This window comes from Phaeodactylum tricornutum, chromosome 22 (assembly GCF_000150955.2).
Source record: "Phaeodactylum tricornutum CCAP 1055/1 chromosome 22, whole genome shotgun sequence".
In the NCBI taxonomy this organism is placed as follows: domain Eukaryota; phylum Bacillariophyta; class Bacillariophyceae; order Surirellales; family Neidiaceae; genus Phaeodactylum; species Phaeodactylum tricornutum.
The window spans coordinates 38,774-59,605 of NC_011690.1; the positions used below are offsets into that span (position 1 = coordinate 38,774).

Sequence of the window (20,832 nt, forward strand, 5' to 3'; positions counted from 1 at the left end):
AAAGTCTATACAGCAAACACAGCCAGAAGGCATGCATTCGCAGTCTTTGACTGATTATCAGAAAACAAATTCTCTGTCAACTTCCCACGAGAGCTTGCAAGCAATTTTATGCCTGAGATCGAAAGCCTCATTCTTGGAGCAATCTACTCTAGACTCATCTGTGATAAAAAAAAAGAAATGGGCAACTGCTGCCCAACTTCCGATGAGCAGCAGGTTCTAAATACCAACCAAGCTCAATCGTCGTTTACAGGAGAGGTACGGCGTCGTTCGCTTTCTTTTCTTTCTGCTTCTAGCAGAGTACTGCACTTACAAACACAATCCGTCGTCTTCTTTAGGGACGCCGGTTGGGGACAGGTGATGAATCGAAATATCAACAAACTGCATTCTCCGCCGCTGCGGCCGCTCACGATGATCTACCCGAGCCAAATTACGATCCAAAGTTAACAGACGACGAACGGGAAAAAACCAGAGCTGATCGGGCAAGAGCTGCCGAAGCTCGTCTGAAAATGAATGGAGGGAAGCCAAAAAGGAAGCCTTCCGTCAATAGCAAGCCTTTGGTAGGCCCTAATTCTAAGCCCTTGATGCAATGGACGGCTGGTTGAATGCTAAACAAGTAGTATGCGTTCTTTTAAATTAACGAAGCTACAGAGTAGCATATAAAGCTGCTAGCTTACCATGATCATTTCACCCAGTCCAGCCCTTCAGCCTGAGCCTTTGATTTCGCTAGTTTCCATGCAGGAGGATTCTCGTCGATAAAATTGTGTAATTCTCGAATAGCTAGATCAGCAACGTGTTCTGTGTCCATGTCTTCCGTCACTTTGATACGGATATCAGCCTGACTGTACTTATCCTCTCGCTCTGCCAGTAAGTCTTTCAGCTTTTGTAAGGGGTTGTCGGTCTGTAACAATGGTCGGTCTGTTCCTTCAATTCGTCTCATGATAACCTCGGGCTCACAATCCAGCCAAACCACGAGACCAGTTTGAAGTTTTGACCAATTTTCCAATTTGATGACGATTCCGCCGCCAGTGCTTATGATACAACGGACGTATGGGTGTACCGAGTCCAAAACTTGCGCTTCCACCGTTCGAAAGCCTTCTTCACCTTCTGCTTTGAATATTTCAGGTATCGTCATTCCTGTTGCTCTTTCGATTATTTCGTCAGTATCGAGAAAATTGTACGTCCCCATTCCTTTAGAAAAAAATCGGTGAGTGCCGTAACGCCATGTTCTATCCATATTTCTTTCTACTCACTCCTGGCAAGGATGTCGCCAACCGCCGATTTCCCAGATCCCATGATTCCGACGAAATAGACGTTGGAACCATTTAATCGAGGTCCAAGTAGGCGACCGGCGGACGATTTAATTTTTTCGTCACTACCAACGAGTACCTCACTCTTGAAAGGGTTCTCAACCCCTTGGTCGAAAGCTTCGCTGGGATCCTCCCATTCGAAACCGCCGGCGCTCAGCACAAAGGCGGGTGCCCTCCCAAGGGTTAAGGGTGCGAACGCCGAAACATGGGTATAAAAGCAAGCGCTAGTACATGCGAGAGCGATCAAGAAAGATTGTATAGTCAGCATGTTTATCGATTTGAACGCAACGGCAGAGGAAGGCGTTGCTGCCTATCTTCCTGTTCGTTTCTGTATGAGAGCAAGGATGTATGTTTGTGTTTGGGCTCGTGAACAAAAAAAGTGTGTAGGTTTTTTGTAAGAGTGGCAATTAACAGGGCACCAGGAATCCTCTTTTAGCCTAAAAAAGGGTAGCATTTGATGTACAGTTTTTGCGTACATTAACTGTAAGTTAATTACCGATACTGAAGTGCTCTAAAGGTTGTCCTGTGCAAAGGATATCACATGTATTCATTCTACCTACCCACAACTCTTCCTATTCTAAATCTGCCACAGGCTAAGGGCGATAGTCCGCGGGCATTTCACCGCAATCTTCAATGGTAACCTCCGTGACTGGCTTATCGCTGGCTCCAGTTGGAGTGTTTTCGATCTTCTGGATGACTTCCATGCCCTCGACAACGTGTCCAAAAACGACATGCTTATTGTCGAGGTGGGGAGTCTCCTTACACGTGATAAAGAACTGACTACCATTTGTACCCGGACCGGAGTTTGCCATCGACAATAGCCCACCAGATGTGTGCTTAATGACAAAGTTCTCGTCGTCAAACTTTTCGCCATAAATTGATTCTGTTCACGTTGCAACGAGTGAGAAGCACGAGTTAGTGAGAAAGCGCCCATGGAAATTTTCTGTGCTGCGCCGACAAGCAACTTACCACCACCTGTACCGTTTCCAGCAGTAAAGTCTGGAGAAAAGCGACCGATGCAAAAGAGGGTGAGGGACTCATTCAGCTTCACTTTTCACGTTTCGGAGAGCATGTATGCTACTCACCTCCTCCTTGGATCATAAAATCTTTAATGACGCGATGGAATGTTGACCCCTTGAAATACAGTGGCTTATCGGATTTTCCGACACCCTTTTCTCCCGTACACAAGCATCGGAAATTCTCGGACGTCTTGGGAGTAATATCTCTGTATAGTTGCATCACAACGCGACCAAGATCTTCTTCCCCTTGTTTAATCTGAAAGAAGACGTGCGGGTTATCTCCTTTGGCGTTGGGGATAAGCGGACCTTTCTTGTCATCGTAGAAATCGACTTTGTTGAAAAATCCTCCAAAGGCAGCTTTTTCCTTCCTTTTGCTCTCCGCGACCGCTTCCTTCAGCTGAGTTAGTGCTTTGCGCACATCTTTGTTCACTGCGTCGATCTTGTAAGCAGCCATCAAATCTTCCTTAGCTTCCTTCAAGAGACCTAGCTTCATTCGCGCTAATCCACGGCGATACAATGCTTTTACATTTGACGCTAGTTCTGTGTCGATTTCCAAAACATTATTGCAGGAGCGAGTGGCCTCGGGCCAATCTTTCAACTTGATGTAACAAAAAGCCGCATTGGACCAACAACTCACATACAGAGGTCTTTCTTCGTCTGGGACGTCGTTTCCCGAGATACCTTCGTCTACGGCGTACGATGCCGCGTCTTCGTACAGTGCAACCGCATCCTTGAATTTTTGTTGTTGAAAGAGCTCTGTTCCTTCCGTCTTGAGCTTATTGGCCACTTCCAATCTTTCCTGCGTACTCATTTCCCATTTTTCCTTGCGTTTTTCTTTGAGTCCGAGCAACTCGACTTCGAAGTTGAGCGTCGCCCCTCCGGGGATCTTGGGTGGTGAGCCCGAGTCGCCGTAGCCGTAGTCCGAGCGAATCTCTAGCATGGCCTTTTCGCCCACCTTCATGGACGCAAAGCCCTCGTCCCATCCCTTGATGACCTGTCCCTGTCCAATTGTAAAGTTGAAAGGTTTACCGCGATCCACGCTACTGTCGAACTTGGACCCGTCCGAGGTCAAGGTACCCGTGTAATGGGCCGTGACTTCGTAACCGTCGGGAGGCGGTCCCGTCGCACCGTCCGGTGCCTCCTGCAGGATCTTTTTCTTGACGCCTCCATCTTGAGCCTTGGAAACGTCAATCCACATGGCTTCGTCTTCCGACATGGTACGAAGGATCCCTCAGTTGTTTGGTATTGGTACTCTTGGCTTCGGCGGAAGCAGTTGGCGTGAGAAAGCAATGATCTTGTGAGAAATTGAGCATAGATCCGAGTGAGGTCTTTCCCCCATTCACTGCCACGCCTTTCGCGTAGTTCCTGTTCGTTGGAAGCTCCTCTTTGTATTGTACCGTAGGACCCGCACGTGCAACTCCAGATTCCAAGTGGAGCCTCGTCGGGGCCGTTGGTGTTATCAGAGCGAGCGAGCGGCGGACAAACGATAGATAATGTAGCTCTTATTCAAAACGGTCGGCGAACTAACCTAGTAACCCGGTGAGTTGGTAGGTACCGCTTGCACGGCTTGTCCCGGTCCACCTAACTGTGAAATCCCCATCCACTTTGGGAGTCGGCTCTTGTCTCTCGCGACGATGGACTCAACATTTACTGTTAGTTGGACTTGCGCGATTCCTCGACGGCACCAGAAAACTCTTACCAACAGACCCTGGTGCACCAGGAACGACTGCGAATACCTTGACGTGGTATTTCGAGGCGATGTTCCTCGGCGTGCATTTTCCATTCCTTGTTTCCGTCATGCTGGGGCGATTTTGCTTTGGCTTTCGAGTGACGAAAAGATGGGGCATTCGTACTGGTCCATTTTCTTCCGGAACCAAAGCTACCGTGAACCGGACGCCGTATACTGCTTCCCGAGTGCTACCGTTTCGTGGCCTTCGGTGTAGTCGAAAGCCCCTCTCGTCGCTCCTCCAATCGTCGAGTTCTAGTCAAGCAAGCGCTGAACTCGTACCCGACGAGCACGACCATTTTGCGGGAGAGCAAGCATCCCACGAGAAGCTCGCTCAACTCGGGATGGATCCCATTTTACAAGACCTCAATCCATCCCAGATCGAGGCCGTCACACAGCCCTTGTCCGCCATAACCCGTGTCGTAGCTGGACCGGGATCGGGTAAGACTCGAGTTTTGACGAGTCGCATTGCCTACTTGCTGCAACAAGATCCGACAGCGCGCATTCTGGGCGTCACCTTTACCCGCAAGGCGGCAGGGGAGATGCAGAATCGCTTGGAAAAGCTCCTGACGGAAACATCCGTAGCCAAAATGGGTGGGAGTAGTAGCGACCAGGGAGAGATTGGGGAAGAGATGGTTGGCGACATTGATCCCACTCCGGAAGGTCTGAACCGGGTCTCTCTAGGAACATTCCATTCGATCTGTGCCAAGATTTTGCGGTGGAATGGCGACTTACTCGCTGATCTACCGTCCGTGCAGGAGGTCATGGTCGGAAGTCCCAACGCCACCGTACTCGATGGCGGCTTTTCGATCGCGGATCAGGCCGAGCAGCTACGGATCTTGAAAGAATGCTTAAAAGAAAGAGAGTTGGACTTGAAACAAAGCGGACTGCGCGAGTTTGACGTACTGAACGCGATTGGTCAATGCAAATCAAAGTTTGCCCAAGGGGAGAACCCGTTTCAAAAGAAGCCTGGCAAGCAAATTTCAACAGCGATTCGAGTCGCTAGCACAATATACACTCTCTACCGGGCAAAATTCCTGACAACGAACAATGTGGACTTTGACGATATAATTTACATGGCACGAGAGCTCTTACTTGAAAACGAAGAAGTGCGTGAACATCTGCAGCGGCGATGGCCGCATGTGCTGGTTGACGAGTTTCAAGATACTTCCAAGGCCCAAATGGATCTTGTCAAGTTTTTGACGTCTTCTAGTCTTTTCATCGTGGGTGACGCCGATCAATCGATTTATTCTTGGCGTGGCGCTCACGTTAGCAGTCTGTCGGATTTTGCTGAAGAGTTCAAGGGGCATCTTGGACGCGTGGAGACAGTGTACCTGATGGAAAACTATAGGTCGACTGCCAACATTGTGCGAGCCGCTCAAAGAGTTATCTCCGCTTCATCGATAGAAGCTTCCGGGACAGATAAAATGCGTCAAGATATGAAACCAAAGCGGGAATCAGGACCGTCGCCTCGAATAATGGCTTGCAAAGACGACCGAGCAGAAGCTAATTTTGTCGTCAAGCACGTCAAAGACTTGGTCAATAGCGGTGACATTGGTCCGAAAAACACTGTGGCTTTTATTTACCGAACCAATGCGCAGTCTCGAGCTCTAGAGGAAGCGTGTGTCACCCACAATCTTCCATATGTTATCTTTGGTTCCGCCACAAGCTTTTACAAACGCCAAGAAATCAAGGACTGCCTTTGCTTTTTTCGATGGTTGCACAACGGACGCGATCGGAGTGCCATGCTGCGATGCTTCAAAACTCCCGCTAGGGGTATTGGAGATGTAGCGGTCCGTGAATTCGACGACTACTGTACCAGGGTAGACTCGTACTACGAAGAATTCTTCCCAACCCGAAGCAAACCGACTCCGTTCGAGATCCTTCTTTCTTTCTCAGAAATAGAGCAAATGGGTGATCAAAGCCTTCCTTTGTCGTCCGAGTCCATATCGACAAGGCCCTTGAAGCTTTTGACCGCATTGTCGCAGCAGCTTCGCTGCCTTCGAGACTTGGCCTACGAAGAGCCAGTAGAACGGGTGCTGTCCTCGATTGTGAACAATCTCGAAATCTTGCCACATTTGAATAAAATCTCGAAATCAACAACCGAGTTTGAAGAGCGCAAAGCGAACGTCCGTGAGCTCCAACAAGCTGCACAACGTTACACAAACGATGGTCCCTGCTTATTGCGCGATTTATCCTCATCTCAGGAAGGCGAAGAGTTTTTGCAATCGCCTCTCGGAACGTTTCTGGATGATGTCGCGCTTGTCACCGATATGGCGGATGACGCTGAGCGTTCGACGGAAGAACGTTTCGTTGCGAGCCTTATGACCATCCACGCAAGTAAGGGTATGGAATTTGATACAGTCTTCGTGGTCGGAAACGAAGACGGAACGTTCCCTACATCACAGGTACGTTCAACGGCTACATTTGATCTCCGCCTACGTTCTAATGAAACTGATGGGCCTCATAATTATTCTTTTCAGGCTTTGCAAGAAGGAGAAGGTTCCGTAGTTCTTGAGGAGGAGCGACGGCTGTGCTACGTTGCTATGACTCGAGCTAAGACAGAGCTCTTCTTGACCTGGAGAAAAGAGGTGCCAATTTTTACGGGGGAGGGTATTCGGCAAATCGCTAGGAGCCGGAGCCATTTCCTCGACGTTCTTGTTTCTAAGAAGCCCAAGGAGAATGGTAGCATGGGAAGAACCTCTCAAGGAATGCCGAAATGGCAAAGTGGTGTAGCTGCGATGGAAACGGAATCCAAGAGCCGACCTCGGCGGAAAGATGGATATTCTTCAAAAACCACCTATAGCAACACTGGAAGGTGGCAGCATAAGTCGTCCAAGAAAGCACATGAACTTCCAGTAGAGCCAAAGCCAAGAAAATATGCAGGAACCACAAGCGTATATGACAGGCGACAGCCTCCTCTCTCCCGGGAACCGCGTCCCGCGACGCATCGTCCGATTCAGGCACTGTCACGAAACCGTTCATCTCCAGCGAGACAATCATTGACATCATCAAGCCCCGCTCCGTCGAAATCTACCGTCCCACTGCGACCATCAAAGAGTTCACAAGCAGGTCCTGTGTCACCAGGCAAAATGGACTCTACTTGGTTCTACCCTGTTGGCTCTGAAGTTGAGCACAGACAGCTGGGCCATGGTAAAGTCCTCCAGCCTCCTCTATCTAAGCAAACCAGTGATGTTTTGCTAGTGCGTGTCAAGTTTTCCAATGGTCAAGAACGGGATTTTCCGGCAACAGGGTCTGAACTGAGCCTAATATTGTAGATAACCTAACCCTTCGAATGATCGGTCCAAGAATTCTTTTTGTGGCGAGTGTCATTTCATCTTTTCAATTTCTTTGCGAAACTCACGCAATGCCCGACATTCCAGATACCGTTGCAGCTTGCTTTTCAATGAAATTTCGTTGTGATTGCTTGAACGCTCTTCCTCGCTTCTGCGTCTTTTCCTATCTCTCCTTTCGTCGTGTTTTCTCATATCAGTAATTCTGATACTTTCATCCTTTCCTGTTGCTTGACGAACAACATGTTTTGCTTGATAGCCTTTGCCTACCTCTGTGTTTCGAAATTGATTTAGATCAACAGCAGCCGGGACGTCCCTAGGTCCCTTTTGTCGCTGATGTTGCAGTTCTAATTCATCGCCTTCCCAGCCTCCCTTCGACCTCAACACTCCATGGGGAATTTGCATCGTCTCCTCCTCCGATTGTTCCCCTGTCATTTTTCCTGATTACAGTTGGTATGCGGCGCAATGTGCCTCCGAAATCAAAGCACTGGATGAGGAATTTCTTCTGACGGTATAACACACGATGGATGTAGTCATGGAATAGAAAGTTCGCCAAAACGTAGCCGCTGCGTAATCCCCAAGCATAGTCGAAATCAACCAAATGTCACGGTCCGTCCGCTCTTGGATCCATTCAAAAGCTCTCAAGTGTACGGCGCCGCGCCGTTCCTTTCGCAACTCGGAAGTACGGCAAGACAACACACCGACATAAGCCCATTTGTTGTGTTCTCGTCAGACATAAATGCAACTAATTGTAAAACAGAAATCCCTTCTTCCAAATTATCGGAAACCGATCGTCAAATTTTACTGGTCAAGTTCCTGCCGAGAGCGAAGGGTCGGTCATTTCGAAATACAAAAGATCTCTCTGCGGTGTCGAGAAAATTCTTAATTATTTAACTTGCTGGGACGGAGCAACTGCAGGTGTTCCTTACCAAAAACCACAAATCGGAGTAATCACTGTCAGCTCACTACGACGACAACCGAGAAGACACTGTCCCGATACAGGTACGAATATAAGCTCGCTAGCGACAGAGCTGCATGCCGGAAATGCCAGACAACAAGGCCGTACAAGTATACTCGCTAACAGAAAATAGCCACACAGCCAATATCAAATCATCTCCTCATTTCTGAGCAATACCTAGTGAATGTCCTTGATAGATCTTGGTGTGTGGAGATAATCTTGGCTGGTGAGCCCCAAGGGAATCCAGAAAGTTCGGCCAAATTTTTGCGTGCTCGGTACGATTCGAGGAAAGAATTCTACAAACCTGCTCTCGTCTTTCCATCACCGAGACTATCCTGTAGTCGCTGTACATGGCTCCGAATCACGGCATTCAACATTGCCTCGTCATGACATCAGTGGATGAGCAGGCGCAGCATGGCTTGGCATTAGAAAGAATTGGGATCGAGTCCTCGGTGTTTGACTCTATTGCTTCACCAATCTTTGCCGTCGATCGCCTTGGGAACGTCACCGACTGGAACGAAACACTAGCAGATTTGTCTGGTTTTGCATCCCTCGATGTGGTACGACGACCGGCAGAGTTGATGTTAGACGGTTGCGTAGACACTTGGCGCGAGGCCTTACAGACAGTGCAAAGAGCGAAACGTAGTTTTCGATGCATGTTGCGTCTGCATAGCAACCAATCAGTATCGACTTCAACATGGTATGCTGCGAGGATCTCCCGTTACAATTCTTACGAAGGGATATTAATTGGGGCTGTATGTATGCTAGATGAAGAAACTCAAACATTCGACATGGGTAAGCATATCCATGTTCAAGATCTGCGTCCAAACGATACTAAAGGATACGAACCAATACCAGATTGCGATTCTCGGGAACTTCTTGGCGGCACAAACATCCTGATCATCAAAATGGATAAGCATGGAAGGGTTGATCTTTGGAACAAGGTTTCTACAGAGATAACTGGTGTCACGGAACGCGACGCCCGCGGCGAGAATATTTCTGTATTCCTAACCGAGTCGTCTCGAAAAGCGTTTAGTGATGTTATGGATAAGGCATTGTCAGGTGAAGCATGCGCGAACTACCAACTAGAGTTTTTGACAAAAGATGGTTGCATTCGATACCTACTAGGAAGCGTCACACCGCGCACTGATCTTGACGGCAGCATTGCGGGCTGCTTGGTTATCGCACAAGATGTAACGGAGACGGCCATACGCGAAAGGACGGTCACAGCAACTGCTCTTGAACTGAGAATCCTAATTGATACAGCGAACGTAGCAATATTTGGAGTCGACTGTGACGGTTACATCAATGAATGGAATGACACGATGGCTAACACATGTGGTTTCACTGGTGATGAGGCGTTCCATAAGTCATTTGTCCATACCTTCATTGCCCAGGATCTGAGACCTGCCTTTGAAGTTGTATTGGAGATTGCCTTACAAGGGAAATTTACCAAAAATTACGAGGCGGAAATTTTAACAAAGCTTGGCGAGATACGGTATCTATTATTGAATACCACTGCTCGGAGAAACTCTGAAAACGAAATTATTGGAGTTGTATTGATTGCTCAAGATGTGACCGAGGAATACAAACATGACCGTGCAGTTGCTGCTATGGCCAGTGAGCTCCGGCAGCTAATTGACACTGCCAACGCCCCGATTTTCGGCATTGATTGTGAAGGGTAGGTAGCTTTGGAGTTTACTGTCTCGGGGAGTTGTTCGCAGTCTCACCTTGTAGGCATTGTACAATAGGGACGTGAACGAATGGAATGACAAAACATCAGAGATTACTGGATACACGAAAGAGGAGGCCTTTGATTGCTGTCTAGTGGAAACCTTTATCGTTCCATCAATGCAGGAGTCCGTGAGACACGTCCTGGAGACAGCTCTAAAAGGAAGAGGAACATCTAACTATGACCTCGAGTTTCGTACGAAATCCAACGAGATTCGCCATCTTCTTGTAAACGCAACCACTAGACGTGATGCTGAGAACAATATTGTGGGAGTAGTTGGTGTTGCACAAGATGTCACTGAAGCTGTCCAACGCGACCGGGCTGTAGCTGGTATGGCTTTGGAGCTTCGACAACTAATCGACACGGCCAATGCCCCGATTTTCGGGATTGACATAAATGGGAATGTAAACGAGTGGAATCGGAGAACTCAAGAGATAACAGGTTACTCGAAAGAAGAGACATTCGATGAGCCCCTAGTAGAACGGTTTATCGCCAAGCACATCAGGAAGAAGGTTCAAGAAATTCTGGACTCGGCGTTGCAAGGAATTGAGACTTCAAATTACGAACTCGAATTTTTGTCGAAGTCCGGAGAGCCAGCTTTTATGCTTGTAAACGCAACTACTCGACGAGATCCCGAGTTTAATGTTGTCGGTGTTGTTGGGGTAGCCCAGGATGTTACCGAAGACAGGAAACACGCAGAGGAACTACGAAAGATGCAGTATTTGCAAGCGCTGCAAGAAGCAAAAGTGGAAACCGAGCGTAACATGACTGCCTATTTTGCGCACGAGCTAAGAAATCCACTTGGAGCGATTGACAGTGCGCTGAGTGTGATGCCTGAAAACATTCCTGATTCGGCAAAGTCACTAGTCTCAGGGATGCAACTTTGCTGCAGTTTCATGTCATCAATTATGAACAACCTGCTCGACGTCCGCAAAATGGAAGAGGGTAAAATGACTCTGAACAAGACCCCCATCTCATTGAAAGCTCTCTCTAGAAAAGTACACAAAATGCTTGGACCCTCTGTTAAACCTGGAGTAACATTTACAGAAAGTTGTACAACCAACGGAAAAGATTGGGTTTTAGGAGATGAACATCGCTTACAACAGGTGATGACGAACGTTATCACGAATGCGATTAAATACACTGTCGGAGGATCAATTTCAATATACATGGGGTGGGAAGGAGACGATGTGAAGTTCGAGTGTGTGGATACAGGACCCGGCATTCCGAAACGAGAACAAGAGAAGCTTTTTCAGCGATTCGTAATGAGAGGAGGGGCACCAGGGACTGGACTAGGACTTGCAATTGCAAAGCATCTCGTGGATCTTGCGGGCGGATCCATCCGGTTTGATAGTGATCCGTCAATACAGGCTGGTACTGCATGCATCGTTTTGCTTCCGCTTGCACTATGTGATCCTCCAGAAGAAGGAAACAATGTCATCAAAATGAGTTTGCTAGATGAGCCCTTAAAATTTCTGGTCATCGATGATGTGAGAATGAATCGTACAATGTTGAAACGCCGCCTCCAAACAGGAATTGCACCAAATTGCGTCTTGACAGAAGCGAGTACGGGGGAAGAAGCCTTACAAATAGTTGGCAAGCAGACGTTTGACGTGATTATTGTGGACCAGTACATGGAAGAAGCCGGAGGTGTTATGGTCGGAACCGATGTTGTTTATGCGATGCGACGTATGAAAGTTGAAGCTTTAATCATCGGCTGCTCTGGGAATGATTTGTACGATGAATTCCATGACGCCGGTGCAGACTGGGTTTGGCAAAAGCCAATTCCAACAAACGCCACTATCATAAATCGCTTGCGCGAGGCATTGCTGACGAAAAAATTGCTAGCTTCTAAAAAATTTTAGGTTTTTAAAGCGATCCACTACTATCTATTCTAACGGTCAGTATCCATCGTCAGCATTTTCAAATCCTGAACGGAGGTCTCTCGGCCAAGTGCTGACGCGGACTTGAGAGCTTCGTCAACAGCCCGCCGCTGCAGATTCACTCCGTTTGCCAGTGCTTCGGTCACGAAGTCAACACATTCATCTCGTCGTTCCAGTCGACTGAGAGCAATGGCGACGTTGCTAGCAAATACGGGGTCGGTGAACAGTGACGTATCTTTTGCTTGCTCAAGAATATCGTTCAGCAGCTCTACCCATCCTTCGCGATTTCCTGGTATCCGTTGGACCTGATCTTGCATCTCCGAGGGAACCATTTTTTCGTTGAATGCGGCAGCGGCTATCACGATAGTTCGAAGAGCACTGGTCTTTGCAAGCAGTCCGGAATGCTTTCGCTGCTCAGATAATTTTAGGGCAAGCTCTACCTCGTTGAGATGTGGATTGCTAGTGTTCCACCACATTACAATGCAAATATTTGGAAACCCTATGGCCCGCTTGAGTATCCAGTACTTTGCTACTGCCCACACCAAAGGTTGTGTCCCCACAAACTTAGCAGTTTCGCCTAAAATGTTGCGGAAAACACGGACTCTACCGTCTATCCGTCCAGCAGCGGCTGCTTTCATTGCAAGAATCGAAAGTTCCTCTGAAAGGCATCCACATGACAGGGCCGATTTATAAACCTTGGCAACACCATCCCAGTCCTTCTCGTCCACAAGTCCTTCGGCAACCCTACAAAAGATATCAGGACTTCTATTTTCGGCGACCACCTTCCCAAAAAAGTCCATCGCGTCAGAAGCATGCCCTACCCGAAAAAATGCTGTGATAGCTTCGCAGGTGCTAAGTCTCCACTTTGTCATCCCCTGGCTGTTTTTGATTTCATTTTGAAACAATTCCAAAGCCGCGTCGGCATCTTCTATTGATAAGTACGCTCCCATTCGCGCCGATAGTAGAGCGTCAGTTGGAGGCAAAGCGAGGGCAGACTCATGTGAACGAAGACTCGCCGCATGTGAAGCTAAGGTTTCTTCAATCCATTTTAGAAGAACAAGACCGGCATCGGCTTGCTTCTCAACGGTACATGATCGAACAGCGACAGCTGCAGCGGTAGAAAGCAGTCGCATTTCTTCTTGTGAGGGACAGGATTTACTGTGGACTAATATTGAACATGCAGATGTCAGGCGATGAATGTGCCTGTACGACACCTCCCAACCCCCGTGCAGCTTTGTCGGTTTGAATCTTTCTGCACCTTCGTTTGCATAAGATACAAGGTCTCGAGCCTGCTCCAGTCGATCTACTTCTATCTTTCCATCAACATACACCAAGATGCCCTCTACCAACTTAAATAAATTTGATGCCTCTTGGTTCAAACCAAGACCGCAAAGGGCGACCATGGATGCAGAGAGAACCCCATCAGCATCATTTAAGGCACAGATTATAGGAGCTATCGCCTCAATAAGCGAGTTCTCGGAATGCTCATGTCCTTTAGATGACATTGCTTCCTGATACGGCAGTAAATAATCCGCAGGCATCCATATTTGGAACAATCGCAAGCACACCATGGCAACCCCAAACTGACCGTCTGAGTTACAGCCACGCATTGTGACTTCCACGCAAGAACCAAGACGAGTAAGGAGGTCCATCGACTTCGCTGCAGAATCCTCCATTACCTCAATAGCAAGCGATTCCGTCGTGACAACCCATCGATCCGATGGTGATTTTGCAATCATTGAGAGGAGTGTGTCCACAGCGTCAGGCCACTGTCCATCATTGACACATGCCTCAAAAACTCCAACAAGTGCATCAATACTGATTGTGTACTTTTCCTGAGCTATTTGGTTGTAGTAATCCAATGCGCGCCTGCTCGATCCTTCTTCAAAAGATTGGCCTAAGGCTTGAAGGGCAAGATCTCGACACAATGGATGAAGGGGATTCTCGCCTCCAGCCCACTGCCACTCTCCAGCGATGCTCAGTTTAGAGACCACGAACTCATCGAATATTTCCATTGCCTGCTGTGAGGAGTCGTTTGCAATGCAAGCCTTCATGACAGCAGCCACGAGGGGCTGACATTTCAAAACACCTTGTTCAGTTAGAGTCTGCTTTATTTCTAGGTCAACACAGGCAGGGGCAACCGTACATACCTGTCCAAGCCGACTTGCATCGAAGCTATTTTTTAAGTATTTGATAAATGCCTCCCATTCACCAACATGGCCAATTGCAGTTCCCGCGGCAAGCAAATCTACGAGAAAGAAACATGCGTTAAGATGAATCATCAAACTGTCGCTCAAGCAAAGGCTCATTCTACAACATACATTTGTCTTGATCAAACGGCGATACCATAGTCATACGCAACACACTATCCATGACAGGTTCTATAACGGGCATGTTGCGTTCTTGAGCAAACCGTGCAACTGCGTAAAGACCAACGGGATTGGCAACGTCTTCATCATATGGTCGGTAGCCCGAGTCCTCTGGGTCTATGTGACTCCAGAATAAGTTGGAAGCGTCCTCCCACCGCCCTTCCCGTGTAGCAGCCGTAATAGAATACACAACGTGCAGATGTTGCCGATCAATCTTCCAAGCATCCATTACAGAAAGCACGGTTTGGCATTCGTCAAACGATGAATGCGTATCGGTTGTGGACGGGGTTTCACTGTACAGCTTGAGAATTCTTTCCATCAATACAGACGTCTCGTGACCGTGGTCTTCCAAAGGCTTTAACGTGCCTTTTTCAACCGCAAGACGAATCGTTTCCAATAGCTGACGTCCTTCGTTCAACACCGCAAGGCGCTGTTCTTGAGAATTTGTATCGTAAAGCTTTGAGCGCGTCGACCTGTCCCAGATTGCCGGAAGAGAATCTAAATTGTCCAGTCTTTTTTGGAGATTGTTGATGTCTCTCATTAGCTCCCTAATAAAGACGTTGGGAGGTTTGTTGCTCTTTTGGTGGGCTTTTTGATTGGCCTTGGCAAATTGTTCACTATCCTTCTTGGACACGCGACGATTTCTCATGTTTCTCTGATCAAAGCGCCAGTTTTTTGTGGGATCACTTGACTTCCCAGTAGAAAAGTATTGAACGTTTCGCGTATGAACATGCATACAATTTGTGGGCACGAGAGAAGCTGTGGTTACGAATGGACTTCGATTTGGTTTATTTCTTGTCAACCATCGACGAATTGGGTGATGGGAAGCCGGGCATCGTTGGCCGCTGCGACTCGCCACTAGGTTTCCCCAAGCTCGAGTACGGGGCATTGCAGTCTGCATGAATTAGACGGTTGCTTGTAAAGCGGATCCGTCTTAGTGCTGGCGATCCTTGCTACCCACGAGGAGTCAATGACGAGTCTATGTGTTCACAGTCAAGGGGAGATGGGATGGCTGACTCTAGCTGTGAGTCGTTTTCGATTGTTCGGAAATCTCGGTGTGGTTGGTTGACTGTCAGTAGACGTCGCCCTGCCCTAATTCTGATGATGATTGCTTCGGTCCTTCTTACTGTACGTCGTATCTGCGGACATTCCCAAGATCCCATTCTCATTGGTAATGGTTTTGTCGCCCTTTTCCATTATTGTAAACCTTTTAGCAACGGTATAGTGCTCTAACAAGAATAGGAGCTCTTGGGTCTTATTCACAGTGAAATTCACTGTTTACAGGTTTGACGTCCCACTTTCGAGGTTCGAGTCGATTTCTTAACTTAAGTACAACATGAAACTCGAAGAATGACAACAAACAGCATAGGGCTTGTTATCAATTCTCGCTGTGGCCTAACATTTAGTAGAACGGATACTTGATGTAGGAAGATCCTATATACGTGATAGAAACGGACGGAGAAAACCCACCCACACATCCTCAAGTCGGTACGGCATGGCCAAACAGGTTGATAGTTGGGAACTCCGACAAGATCAATTGCTCGTTCCGTTTTCCCAAATCCATCCGAAGCCATGCGCATGGACACTGTTTTGATGCAGCAAATTCTGAACGCCGAGCCAGCTTTCTTCGATATCGAAGAGAAGATAAGGTGCACGGTAAGTCATGGATACCCCTCGCGCCGATAGGCTTCCCGGAACGAACTCACACGCACCAATTGCGAACTGCGAACCGCCACCCATGCGTAGAAACTCCTCGACGAGATGTCAACGGAAGAATGCGAAGAATTGGCTCTATCGTCTTATACGTATTGGCTGGCTACCTTTGACGAAATCCAGCCCGATAGGGGCATGCAGAGACTTGCCGCTTTAAAGGATATCCGACGGCATTACATTGCCGAGAACAAAAAGTACGATAGTACCTTGGAGCGTTTGAGACAAACTTGCCGGCTACGGAGAGACAACACTATTACCGTATTACGAACGCTGTTTGCCGACAACTTCGACCAATTCGGCCTCACAGCGAACCAACTCGCCATTCGGGCGGAGTATCAGGTGTTGGTTTCTGAAGAGCTCGCGAAGCAAAATATGGTGGTTCGCGGGTACGACCGAGAGAATCGTGCTATTTTGTACAAGCTTTCGCGGACCAAAAAGGATACACTCGAATTAGCTTACACTCTTACGCAGCTCTATCTGATCGACCGGGCCGCTGCAGCATCGGAAGTAGTATCACGAGGCAAACAAGACCAAGTGGTGGTGGTTCTCGTTTTCGACAACTATCTGAGGTCTCTTTCACCGCCATTAAGTACCGTAAGACACGGCAATGCCAAGCTCCAAACCCTCTTTCCGGAGCGGTTGCACAAACTCATTGTCCTCAACCCTCCCTTTTGGATGCGAGCAATATATCACTTAATATCGCCGTTGTTGTCTTCCGCAACTCGCCAGAAAATTCGGGTACTGTCGGGTAAGGAGGAAGGCTTCCTCCGCGAGACAGTGGATGCGGAGCAAGCGATGCCGATGCTCCGATCCGATGGGCACTTGATAAGCAAGATCAGTGTGGACCAATACCTGCGGAATATTCCATACTATGGCCTCTACGACGGTGTTTACAGTTAATCTTTGTAGCGAGGATTAGGATTTCGATGCTTAGTATTTGTACACGACGTTTTCAAGATAGAGTCTGTGGCCGATAGGTGAACGACCTTTGCGGGGAGAAGCACTGGTGTTCATCGGATCCGGAAGGCCAATTCGGCAAGTCCTTCTATCCCCCCTCTAACGGTATCTCCCGGAACAATGGGACCAACTCCGGCCGGAGTTCCGGTCAGAATCAAATCTCCTGGCAGTAATGTGAATTCCTTCGAAAGGTGGGACACAATCTCGGGCACGGACCAAATCATTTGCGACAATTGTCCAGATTGCGCGGCTTTGTGGTTGACGGTGAGCCAAATGCTTGCGTCCGCGTCCGGTACCATGGTTGTTACCGGAATGATGCTTGAAATAGGAGCGGATTGGTCGAAACCTTTGGCACTATCCCAGGGTCTCCCTCGATTTTTGGCGATTTGTTGCAAATCCCGGCGCGTCAAGTCGACCGCCACGGCGTAGCCAAATACGTGTGCCAGTGCATCCTCCACCGCAATCGCGGTTCCGCTCGTACCGATCGCCACGGCCAATTCAATTTCGTAATGTAGATTGGAAGTGGCGAGGGGATAGGGAATTTCGACCAAATCGGGTACTTTGTGAGCAGCGCTGGTAAAGTTGTTGTTGTGGTTGCGGTTTGCAAGTGTCCCGCAGTGTACCACCGCATCGGGTGGTTTGGTAAAGAAACAGGGGTCTTCTCGATCCGGATCTTGACCCATTTCCCGTACGTGATCCGCGTAGTTTCTCGCGACACAGTAAATTCGGTGTACGGGAAAGGACCGTCCCGTCCCCGCTACCGGAACGGTTGGTACCGGTGGAGCCGGCACGGCCCAGTCCGACGGCGTCATGCCAACCGCGAAGGTACGAAAGGTATCGAACGAGCGTTGGATGAGTTTGGGTAATACCGATCGACGGGTCCGGACGAAACACGTCGGCACCAACATGATACTGTGCGTATCTACTCCAAAGGGTCGACGCGGGTGATCTCGAATCGTGAGTGCCAGTATCCGTTGGTGTGTGGTAGCGTGTGTGATGGTCCATCATGGCAGAACGGTGTCGTTTGGTTTCCGTTTGTAAATTCAAGTTGCAAATATTGTTCAAAGTTTAACTGCAAGACATCCCGAGTTGCCAAGTTGGGACCGCCACACAGGCTCATGACCACAACGTAGACTCTGCCGTGACGTGATTTGACTGTGAGTGTGTTGGAAAACAACAACACACGCGGAAACGAACGTTCCTTCCTTCTACAGGAGATCGTGACTGTGGCTACCGTTTTCGAAGAGTTGAGACTGTGAGGCCAACCCCAACAGGAATACCTATACCCGTAAATCAGTTCGTTATTGCTTATACCGGATGGGTATTCGTCGCCCGAACTTACAGTCATCCAATATTGTGTATCGGGTTGCAGTGGGTGTGAGAGTCTATCTATGTCCGTGCCTGTGCCAGTGCCTATCTTTGTAGTAGTGTGCCAACCGTCAACAGCGTTGGAACCCCGGCATTGACCGTGCATCGATTGACGCTCGAAAAAAACCCGACCGACCGACCGACCGACCTTCCTATCGACCTTGCTTGCTTCCAAACTCGCGTAGACCGACACTATGTCGTGTCAAAGGTCGTCGTCGTCCTCCGCCGCCGCCATCGATGCTCCCAACATGACGAGCGATGCCGACGAAGAAAGCTCGCTGCCACACCCGTCCCGTAGTCCGCCATCCCCCACGTCGCCTTCCACTACGCGAGACGCGTCTCAGTGTCCCGTCTCGCACAACACGGCAGCAGCAGACATGTCCGTCTTGATCCACCGCGTTTCACTCTACGATTCGGGTTGGACTAACCGGGAGCAACCCCAGGTCTCCCACGACTCTGCTTACGTTACCCACCAACCCGTTGCCGCCTACTCGTTCCAACTCTCTACCAAAACCTCCTCGTGGGATCGGAAACCTACATCCCACGCGGGATCCGTAGCGGTGTGTCGGGTACGTCCCCAGCCCCTCCCTCCCGCAACCGTTGCCGCTGGTGAACGTTGGATGCAACTGTCGGTTATGGATCGGTCCGTCCCGAACCCTTTTGGAAACTCCGACCTTACCAAGTACTGGAACCAACGTCGTCGCCTCTTTTCCCGTTTTGATCACGGTGTTCAACTCGACGATGAAGGATGGTTTTCGGTGACGCCGGAACAAATCGCCGACCACGTGGCGTCGCGTCTCTATCAATTGTCCGAGGCGCGACCAATGGTGGTTTTGGACGCCTTTTGTGGCTGTGGGGGCAACGCCATTGCCTTTGCTAAACTCCCTAACGTTACCGTGCTCGCAGTGGACGTGGATCGTGCCAAGTTACGCCGCGCCGCTCATAACGCAGCTATTTACGGTATTCCTCCACATAAATTGGCCTTTGTGGAATGCAACGTCTTGTTCATTCTGGAACACTGCTATCGTCAGGGGGACTTTGTGCTGGATCAGCCGATTGCTACTCCCGAACTGGCAACGAAAATGATGGCGGCCATGCCCCCGCCGGTCGCCACAGAAATCGTCGAGGGTTTTTCGGTGGGCGGTATCGATGTACTCCCGCGTCGAGTCGATGCCGTTTTTATGGATCCGCCTTGGGGAGGCGTCGATTACAGCGTATTCGGCAAGAATGGTTACGATTTGCACCGTAACATGAAGATTCGACGCCCTCTTGTCGCTGCTCCTCCCGACGCTCCGTCCGCCGGTGACGGTTTGGACGACTTTTTTGACAGTTTCCAGGCCCAGACACGATCCAAATCGGAGCGCAAGGCACAGTTCAACAGTAACGTGGACGACGCCAATTGCGTCAACGGTGCTGAGCTCGTGGCGATAGCGGCAGCCGCCACCGCGCAACACATTGTCATTTACGATCTTCCTAAAAACGTCAACCGCACTTCGTTGGGAAACGCAGCCTTGGCCGCTGGGTACCGAGGAAATTGCAAACTCGAAGAACACTTTTTGAACGGTCGTCTCAAGACTGTAACGGCGTATATGGGCTCGGACTGGAGCAACCTGGTCAGTGACATTGCTGATACTTCGACGACGGGTACCGCAACACCATAAGGCGCATCGCTTGACCCCCCTACGACGAACGCCGCTCTCTAACATGAAAGAGAAACAGTCTTTTTAATAATCAAGCCTAAATTTTAGGGAGAACAGCAAATATGTAGTCCCTACTAGACTGTCACTCGACAATGGTACCGGATCTATCCACCGTTCCGAGTGACTTTAAAGCGCACACGAGAGACAGCGGCGCACCAAATTAACAAGACGTAATACCTCAGGAGCTTACATTAATTAGTGAGGCAAGTTGTTTACTAACAGCAACCGTATGCCATTTTCAAACATTTACTAGCAGTAAAAACGTATTCATCAAAGCTGCCGTCCAACGGCACAGAGGTGGATTTTGGATCCACAATTTGCAATATGACACGTCAGATCGGAGTCTTGCACAGTTGTCTTGTATGCGAGGCAACATGCGATAGCCAACGAGGGTTATGTGATGAGGCAATACTAGCGGCAATAACGTTGCCTATCGAGGAATCCACATGTTGCGTTCGATTTTTTGTTGTGCCCGCGCCTCCGTATACCTTCAAAACCGCGTATCCGAGTATGTTAGTTTGTGCGAGATTTACATTAGACCACATTCTTCCACCTTTCTTCCGTTCTTGGGTCAGATGTATACAGAATTGGGTACTGGTCAAAACTGAGACCAGGAGGTTTTCTACCACCATGGCGTTTCCGATGGATCACAACACTAGCCACAAACGCTCCGACAGTCATCACCGCAAGAAATGTAAAAAACGATATCCTGCCCTCTCGCGAAAAGGACCGTCCTGCCGATCGCAGTTCGGGTGCTGCAAGTCCCTCAATTTTGCAAGATGGACCGGAGTACCCAGTGGTACACAC

At 48.9% G+C, this 20,832-nt stretch overlaps 7 protein-coding genes across 7 annotated transcripts; 3 read left to right on the forward strand and 4 right to left on the reverse strand.

Annotated features, from left to right (window-relative positions):
* Positions 1 to 607: 607 nt before the first annotated feature.
* PHATRDRAFT_49363 (predicted protein) lies at positions 608 to 1,635 on the reverse strand. The gene is made up of 2 exons (XM_002184137.1): positions 1,251 to 1,635; positions 608 to 1,188 (listed from the first exon to the last, which is right to left on the reverse strand). Exons 1-2 carry the CDS (start codon positions 1,573 to 1,575, stop codon positions 680 to 682), a joined length of 834 nt encoding a protein of 277 aa, XP_002184173.1. The 5' UTR covers positions 1,576 to 1,635; the 3' UTR covers positions 608 to 679.
* Positions 1,636 to 1,871: 236 nt separating this feature from the next.
* On the reverse strand, positions 1,872 to 3,623 carry PHATRDRAFT_23164 (predicted protein). The gene is made up of 3 exons (XM_002184138.1): positions 2,393 to 3,623; positions 2,277 to 2,306; positions 1,872 to 2,190 (listed from the first exon to the last, which is right to left on the reverse strand). Exons 1-3 carry the CDS (start codon positions 3,540 to 3,542, stop codon positions 1,901 to 1,903), a joined length of 1,470 nt encoding a protein of 489 aa, XP_002184174.1. The 5' UTR covers positions 3,543 to 3,623; the 3' UTR covers positions 1,872 to 1,900.
* A 4,858-nt stretch (positions 3,624 to 8,481) lies between these two features.
* Positions 8,482 to 11,916, forward strand: SKP3 (sensor kinase protein 3). The gene is made up of 3 exons (XM_002184017.1): positions 8,482 to 9,984; positions 10,055 to 11,732; positions 11,800 to 11,916. The coding sequence occupies exons 1-3, from the start codon at positions 8,654 to 8,656 to the stop codon at positions 11,842 to 11,844; spliced, it is 3,054 nt and encodes a 1,017-aa protein (XP_002184053.1). The 5' UTR covers positions 8,482 to 8,653; the 3' UTR covers positions 11,845 to 11,916.
* Positions 11,917 to 12,347: 431 nt separating this feature from the next.
* PHATRDRAFT_49367 (predicted protein) lies at positions 12,348 to 15,273 on the reverse strand (the record flags this gene model as incomplete). Its single annotated transcript, XM_002184139.1, has 3 exons — positions 14,240 to 15,273; positions 14,069 to 14,166; positions 12,348 to 13,990 (listed from the first exon to the last, which is right to left on the reverse strand). Coding segments are annotated over exons 1-3 (2,688 nt in total), but the record flags the coding sequence as incomplete, so codon positions are not given.
* A 385-nt stretch (positions 15,274 to 15,658) lies between these two features.
* Positions 15,659 to 16,826, forward strand: PHATRDRAFT_49368 (predicted protein; the record flags this gene model as incomplete). Its single annotated transcript, XM_002184018.1, has 3 exons — positions 15,659 to 15,943; positions 16,034 to 16,594; positions 16,779 to 16,826. The coding sequence occupies exons 1-3, from the start codon at positions 15,860 to 15,862 to the stop codon at positions 16,824 to 16,826; spliced, it is 693 nt and encodes a 230-aa protein (XP_002184054.1). The 5' UTR covers positions 15,659 to 15,859.
* Positions 16,827 to 17,010: 184 nt separating this feature from the next.
* Positions 17,011 to 17,829, reverse strand: PHATRDRAFT_23168 (predicted protein; the record flags this gene model as incomplete). The annotated part of the gene is made up of 1 exon (XM_002184140.1): positions 17,011 to 17,829. Exon 1 carries the CDS (start codon positions 17,767 to 17,769, stop codon positions 17,011 to 17,013), a length of 759 nt encoding a protein of 252 aa, XP_002184176.1. The 5' UTR covers positions 17,770 to 17,829.
* A 1,131-nt stretch (positions 17,830 to 18,960) lies between these two features.
* PHATRDRAFT_15952 (predicted protein) lies at positions 18,961 to 19,329 on the forward strand (the record flags this gene model as incomplete). The annotated part of the gene is made up of 1 exon (XM_002184019.1): positions 18,961 to 19,329. A coding segment is annotated over one exon (369 nt), but the record flags the coding sequence as incomplete, so codon positions are not given.
* Between the last annotated feature and the right edge of the window lie 1,503 nt (positions 19,330 to 20,832).

Excerpts from the sequence above, each read along its gene's own strand:
- PHATRDRAFT_49363 (XM_002184137.1), bottom strand. The coding sequence starts at position 1,575 with ATGCTGACTATACAATCTTTCTTGATCGCTCTCGCATGTACTAGCGCT. Across the intron at positions 1,189-1,250 it reads TGGCGACATCCTTGCCAGGA|GAATGGGGACGTACAATTTT; the intron begins GTGAGTAGAAAG and ends TTTTTTCTAAAG.
- PHATRDRAFT_23164 (XM_002184138.1), bottom strand. The coding sequence starts at position 3,542 with ATGTCGGAAGACGAAGCCATGTGGATTGACGTTTCCAAGGCTCAAGAT. Across the intron at positions 2,307-2,392 it reads TTTTATGATCCAAGGAGGAG|ACTTTACTGCTGGAAACGGT; the intron begins GTGAGTAGCATA and ends GCTTTTCTCCAG. Across the intron at positions 2,191-2,276 it reads TGGAAACGGTACAGGTGGTG|AATCAATTTATGGCGAAAAG; the intron begins GTAAGTTGCTTG and ends CAACGTGAACAG.
- SKP3 (XM_002184017.1), top strand. The coding sequence starts at position 8,654 with ATGGCTCCGAATCACGGCATTCAACATTGCCTCGTCATGACATCAGTG. Across the intron at positions 9,985-10,054 it reads TTCGGCATTGATTGTGAAGG|GGACGTGAACGAATGGAATG; the intron begins GTAGGTAGCTTT and ends ATTGTACAATAG. Across the intron at positions 11,733-11,799 it reads ATGCGATGCGACGTATGAAA|ACTGGGTTTGGCAAAAGCCA; the intron begins GTTGAAGCTTTA and ends ACGCCGGTGCAG.